Source organism: Toxotes jaculatrix, chromosome 17 (assembly GCF_017976425.1).
Source record: "Toxotes jaculatrix isolate fToxJac2 chromosome 17, fToxJac2.pri, whole genome shotgun sequence".
In the NCBI taxonomy this organism is placed as follows: Eukaryota; Metazoa; Chordata; class Actinopteri; family Toxotidae; genus Toxotes; species Toxotes jaculatrix.
Window position 1 is genome coordinate 16,236,992 of NC_054410.1, and position 7,536 is coordinate 16,244,527.

General features: G+C 40.8%; 1 protein-coding gene across 1 annotated transcript; it reads left to right on the forward strand.

The window, feature by feature from the left end:
• The first annotated feature begins 3,947 nt into the window (after positions 1-3,947).
• On the forward strand, positions 3,948-6,620 carry foxa2 (forkhead box A2). Its single transcript, XM_041059929.1, has 2 exons — positions 3,948-4,233; positions 4,991-6,620. Exons 1-2 carry the CDS (start codon positions 4,162-4,164, stop codon positions 6,164-6,166), a joined length of 1,248 nt encoding a protein of 415 aa, XP_040915863.1. The 5' UTR covers positions 3,948-4,161; the 3' UTR covers positions 6,167-6,620.
• Positions 6,621-7,536: the final 916 nt, after the last annotated feature.

Below are 7,536 nucleotides of genomic sequence, written 5' to 3' on the forward strand. Positions count from 1 at the left end.
CAGTAAGGGAATGGCACCTGAATGTGTGAAATGTAGCACTGATCATCATGGAGGTTAACTGATCGACAAAGTGGCAAAACCAGCCTGAGGTAATGTGTCAACTTTACAGGAACCCATTGTGCTACAGTAGGGTTTTTTTTTTTTTGACTCATCCATTTGAACAGAAGCAAATGCAAGTCTCTTCTCATTTCCAGGACATGCACAGGGTTGTGAAAGCTTGAGCTGAGAACACGATGATCAATGATCAACAATAAGTGCAACAGTAGTTTGTGTCATGCATGCGTTTCCTAAAATGGTGTTGCTGTTCATTTGACAACCATTTGCATATCCTTACAGTCAATGGCAGAAATGGAACTTTAATTTAGCAACAGGCCTACATACAGTGGCCTGTTACAGAGCATATGTTGTTGCTTGGTGGCAAATGAATTCTTTAATCTACTGGCATGTAACTGCAAATACAGATGAAGGGAAATTTCAGTATCATCTCTTGATGGTCACACACTGTCACAACTGAGCAAGATTTGAACCCAAATGCACGACTCAACAAGGAGTTCAAAATAACTCTCGTGACGAGGCAAAAGTCCACAAACAAAATTAAAGACTACTAAAAAAACACAAAATCACTCTTAGCGAGGAAAATACTTGATAATGAAATAAACCAAACAAAATACTGACAAAACTAAACAAATGGCTAGAATGAGTAAACTGTGAACGTGACCTGACAGACTGAGGAAAACGCTGGTTCTACTATCGAAAGACAGGGCAAACTGGCACAGAACAAAGGGAGACACAGACAATATATAGACACTAGGTAATGGGGAACAGGTGGAAACAATCAGGGCGGGGAAGACAATCAGACTGGCAGGAACACAAGAGGAAGGGCAAGCTACCTGGAACACAAAGGGAGAACAGATTACAAAATAAAAGCAGAATGCACATGACAACATAGCACAGGACAACACATAACAAGACCTTATTTCCTCACTGTGACACACTCCTGACATCTTCAGCATCTTCTATGTACTCTGCTGGCACACTACATTTGTTAATCTCTGTTACCTTAAGTGGAAAAAAAAAAACGTGAACCATGAGACATTTTTTTAAAAGTGGAAAAAAAAACTGCTCTTCAACTCATATACTTGATAATGATTTATTACAATAATGACAAGCCAAACAAAAACGACAAAGAGCCATGTTTCAGTTCTTCAGAGTGTGTGACCCAGCCTGGATTTTTGTCAGACTGACACTGACCGATGTCCAACTGTTGCCCAGAAGAGATGTTGCCCAACTTTCTCATAACCCTGTGTTAAAAGGTAATCAGGGTAACAATTGTCTTTGCATGACTCCCCTTTCCATCTGTGATATAGGGACATCCAGTGTGTTAGCACACACACTCACTACACCAGAGCATAAATAAGAAATACACACACGCCAAATAGGGTGACAGAGCAAACAGAGCCGAGCTGAAAGTTTTTGTTTTTGACTAAATCCAAAATGTGACCTTCACCCATGTGAGAGGACTCCTGCAGGTTGATGATTAACTATGGAATTAGCAACATGTCTCATTCAGGAACATAATGTCATGCAGGTCAAGGACCATTTTGGAGTACTGAAGATTTGGGTCTGTCTGTTGGAAAAACTTCATAAAATGCTTTTTTATTTTAAGATAAAAACACACTTTGGATTTGGTCATAAATTAGAAACAGTCGAGACTGATTCAAATCTAAATTGGTCAGTTCACACACTTAGTGTTAGTAAAAAACAAAAACAAAAGAAAGTGTGCACTGTTTTTGGACACTGAAAAACACCATGCTGGTGTTACACATGCCCATCTGTTAGTCAAAGATGCAATACGTGTGAAACTGATTTTATTTAAACATTTCACATTTTTAAATGTGAAATTCTTCAACGCATAATTCATGAGTTTATGTTGAAATGAAGCTCTACATGCTTATCCTTCCTAATACATCACACACAGCTCTACAAATACACTCTAATGATGAACATACTGAAGTGTGTGGATGTAAAATATATAAATAAAATATAAATAAATATTGGAGAGTTATTTTTGTATTGTCTCTTTTTTATTACGAAATTTGAATGATATTGAAAAAATAATAATTAAAAAAAAACATAGTGTTGAGTCAAGCCGAGAAAGCGCGGATTTGACCATCTCCAGCTCTCCACCGGCGCAATCCCCAATCCTCAAACACACACAGAGCTTTTTCTCATGATCTCATTTCCAAGTTAAGCAGACTCTGTTAGTCCCTCGTCAACACGATAGGTTTACTCGCCTTTACTAATGGGGCTCTATACTGATAGTTATGCTCTTGCGTAAATATGCAGTCAAATAGATGTACAACTACTGACACGTGGCTGGCACCGGACTGCAGCCTCACCTTGATGTTTGTGTCATACAAATACTGTACAGACAGACAGGCAGGGGAGTGAGGAGTCTCAGAAGCCCGGGTCTTACCAGGTCTGATGCGGTGAGAGTGGATAATATATATATATATATATATATATATATATATATATATATATATATATATATATATATATATATATATATATATATATATATATAAATAAAGTTTCATCATTCAAAGAGCTACATAAAAACCCAATATGAATAAGACTCAACGCACACTATGATGAATACTCTCATCATAAAGGTTCAGATAAACTGAATATTGAGCTCCAGCAAATATGAAGGTGTGTAAATAGTGTGCGGTTTGGAAGCCTCTAGACACACACACACACACACACACACACACACACACACACACACACACACACACACACACACACACAAATTTTGCACCTATTTAAAAATTCCAAGAAAATGTAAAATAAAATAAAATTCCATCGACTCCATCGAAATGTTTCACAGGCATTTAATTCCAAAGAATTGGGCTGCTTTTTGTGCCACATACAGCAAAGCCAGTTGGAGACAATAACCGAGAGAGGGCGCTCTGAAGCTATGTCTGGCATATTCATCACTAATTAAAACATTTAGAAACAGTAAATCGGTCATCCAGGTTAGTAAAGCAGAACAAAATCTCATCTTTTCGCAAATATTTGCGAAATTATTCGGGGAAAGTGGCGCAAACTCTAATTGTGAAAAAAGTGCCAAGACCAGCAGGGTTTTATTAGGGCATACTTTGCGGGGGTTAAGTAATGATAATAACTGGCCTCTTGGTATCTTTAAAATATCACCTATTTTACCAGAGGTGTTTAAACCATCTGAATGGACCGCAGTATAGCTCTCCTGCACTGCATACATGCACTCATGCAGGCCTATACCAGCGATCAATAGCCTCTGCAGGTTAACACCGCAGGCGTTCAAAAATAGAATTGTGTAACCTATAAACAGCTGCATGTACCTGCAATATTTTATAGCAGCACAACCCTGACAGTGTAACACAGTTATTAATTAATGTTTGCATGACAAACACACTTCTTAAAGCGCATTGTGAGTTTTTAAATTCACAAACGTTCTAATCTCCATTTCACTGCGTTGTTATCCGTGTAAAAATAATGAACAGTTACATATATGTATGGACTTAGACATTAAACTGCTTGAAGGCAATAGAAATGTGATTTCAGCTCTGTTGAGGTGGAATAAACACGTTGTGCTTACTGAGGACGTGCGTAATGAAAAGCACACCAAGGAAGAGCGCCAAACATTCCTTTTATAGCTCTTTTTTTTCCTTTCTTCGCCCAAGCCAAAATAGCCTACAATAAGATTAGTTTATAATGAAGCTTTTCATATGAAACTGTTCTTTTCAGTCAGCGCAGGTGTACAATTGGTGGTGGTGGTGGAGGAGGAGGAGGAGGAGGAGGGGAGGGGAGCTTGAGGAGTCTCACATCTAGGTGCGAGGAGATTATTCAAATAGGGCCCAAGGCGTAGAAGTAGGGATTGGAGGCTTGCCTAGCGCACAGAGCTATATCATAGCGTTAACAGGCAGCACGGAGCGTCATTTGAACTCCAGTCACTGACAGACGCATTTCACGGCTGGCTCTATAAGACACACATGCGCCAGTCCTTGACGAAGGGACTCACCGACGACCAAAATACACTCAGTGGTCCCCAGTCACCTGCTATTAGAGAGACTTTTGGCTTTTCCTCTGCTGGGAGACGCTTTGTAAAAGTCCTCCATGATGCTTGGAGCAGTTAAAATGGAAGGACACGAACACACCGACTGGAGCACCTACTACGGAGAGCCCGAGGTGGGTACCTTAAATATATATTTTTTCCCGTCTAAAGCCGATCCCATTTTATACAACTCAATATTAGCCCTGAGATAATATTAACTTTGTGATCAAATATTGACTTGAGGCGCCTCCAAATCCTCCCCCATCTCCACGCAGCGCACTATCCTAACAAAGTTGCTTGACATGTAGGGGGGGAGGAAACTTTTCACTCGGATTATAATTTCATAAGTCCATACGTATCTTTACTAAATCAGATTATTATTTTTTTTTTTTTGTGTGTGTATCGTGTTTCCACTCAACAAACATCCGCGCTGTTTGATTTTGTGGAGATTGATTCAAATATTTGCGTTGCGGTCGCTATTTTTGCGTGTGGAGTCACAGTCACATTAGGCGTCAACATTTTCATCAACCTCATCAACCTACATTTTTTTTTTATAGAGGATTATTTAACTTGGTTTAGCTGCCCGAACAGTGGCATTACACGGCCTGTTAAACACATGCAGCCTTGTTCTTAATTCTCAAACTATTTCACGCGGCAGCAAAAACCTTAAAGATGATTTCGACGTTTACCAGCCAGCATACTTTTAAAAAAAGCCTTTATCTTAATCTTAGTATATATTATTCCATTAATAATAATAATAATAATAATCGGATTTTATTTAGTTGGAAGAGAAACTAACCTTTGTGTTTAGCAATTACAATTGCTTTTAATTCCTCCCTTTAATGCTTGTGCCAGATGAAACTGATGAGTGCCTCTTTCCCTCACTGACAGTGTTACACCTCGGTTGGCAACATGAACACGGGCCTGGGAATGAACTCTATGAACACCTACATGAGCATGTCCGGCATGAGCACCACTGCCAACATGACGGCCAACTCCATGAACATGTCATACGTCAACACGGGAATGAGTCCCTCCATGACCGGCATGTCACCGGGCACCGGAGCCATGAACGGCATGGGCGCAGGCATGACAGCCATGAGCGCAGCCCTCAGCCCCAGTATGAGTCCCATGACCGCGCAGCCCGCGTCTATGAACGCCCTGACATCCTACAACACCATGAACGCCATGAGCCCCATTTACGGACAGTCTAACATCAACAGGTCCAGAGACCCTAAGACTTACCGCAGGAGCTACACGCACGCCAAACCTCCCTACTCCTACATTTCTCTCATCACCATGGCCATTCAGCAGTCTCCCAGTAAGATGCTGACACTGGCCGAGATCTACCAGTGGATAATGGACCTCTTCCCTTTTTACCGACAGAACCAGCAGCGCTGGCAGAACTCCATTCGCCACTCTTTGTCGTTCAATGACTGTTTCCTCAAAGTGCCCAGGTCACCGGATAAACCCGGGAAAGGCTCCTTTTGGACTCTGCACCCGGACTCCGGGAACATGTTTGAGAACGGCTGCTACCTGAGGAGGCAGAAGCGCTTCAAGTGCGAGAAGAAGATGACCACAAAGGACGGTAGCCGCAAGGCGGGAGACGGCGGCTCCTCCAACAGCAGCTCTGAGAGCTGCAACGGCAACGAGTCCCCGCACTCCAACTCCTCCTCCAGCGACCACAAAAGGTCCCTGTCAGACATGAAGGCGAGCCAGGCCCTGAGCCCGGAGCACGCCGCCGCCTCACCGGTGTCGCAGGGGCAGCACCTCATGGCTCAGCATCACTCGGTCCTTGCCCACGAAGCGCACCTGAAGCCGGAGCACCACTATTCCTTCAACCACCCCTTCTCCATCAACAACCTCATGTCGTCGGAGCAGCAGCATCACAAAATGGACCTTAAGACTTACGAGCAAGTGATGCATTACTCCGGATATGGCTCCCCCATGGCCGGGGCGCTTTCCATGGGCTCCATGGCGGGGAAACCCGGTCTGGATTCTTCATCCATACCTGACACAACTTACTACCAAGGCGTCTATTCCAGGCCAATCATGAACTCTTCATAAACTCTTCACCCCCTTCCATCCGACGTGGACTTTCTTTTCCCTTCAATTTGTACATTTGTAAAAAAACAAACAAACAAAAAATATAGAGTTTGTGTACAATATGTATTTCAGATATTTTTGATGTTTCCCACCGTTTTAGTTGTCGAGTTTGTTAGTAGCCTAATTATTTTGAGAAAGGATGTCGATAATAATAATGATAATAATGATGATAATAATTAAAAGTAATGATAATGTGACGAGATCTGTTCAGAAGTCGGCTTCAGGAATGGACCCCAAAGACAAACAAAAACTTGCTGTAAAATAGCCTCCATCCGCATTACTGGATTCCTAAATGAATTTAAATGCCTCGCAGGATTTCTTCAATCATTTGTGTGATTCCTATTTATGACTTGCATATGTGTATTCTTGTAGTGACAAGAACAGAATCTATATTAAAGTGTTATTGGTTTTGTTTTCTGAATGATGGTGTTTGACTATTATTATTAATATTATAGAACAGTAGTAGTAATTTAGTAAATGAAACACCTCTCCACCATTACATGTTGTTAATATTCGCGGTGTTCCCCATGTGGGTGGACTTGAATACAACAGAATTTAATTATTAGCAGAAATATTTCACATTAAATGCAACTATTTTAATTAGTTTCCATTTAATATACATTAAATATTAAAAACAAAAATTTATAAAGAAGAAGAAGATAGAACTAAGGGCATTAGGCTATTTATTTTTCTCTTAGACCCATCTGATTTATAACACGCATGATAACATGAACGCCTTGCACGTTAGTGCATAAAACGAGTTTCACGATAATCATTACTTTTTTTTTTGGTGTAATTGTGGATATGATTCATATACACGTGCTGTTATAATGAGGCGCACATTTTCAGCAGGGATTAATAGCTTTGCTGGACAACACTGAGCACAATGCTGTCAATTTGTCGTTCAGAACATGTAAACAAAACACGCACGCACTCATTAATCCCAAACATAAATTGGGATATTTATGTGGGGAACCAGAAAAAAAAAAAAGTTTGTAATATTTTGGAATTGAAGTGATGAAGAAGACAACCTGTCAGAGATGCAGTTTAGAAGGAAGAAAGCCTGAAAAAATATTTATATAAAAAATCCTCCTCCAAATATGCTGCAAACATAAATGAGGGTTTTCTGCAGAAGCTTCCATATTAACATAACATATACGCACACATACAGTCTGATGCTGCTGATGTGCAGCTGCTGACCGCCAGTGCGCAGGAGGAGCTGGTCAAGTAATAAGTTTATAAGTGTAGTCAGTCAGCCTTTTAAATTCCCACACACATACAGTGAATCACATCATGATTCAGGCTGTCACTCAAACACCATTCCTGCCTGC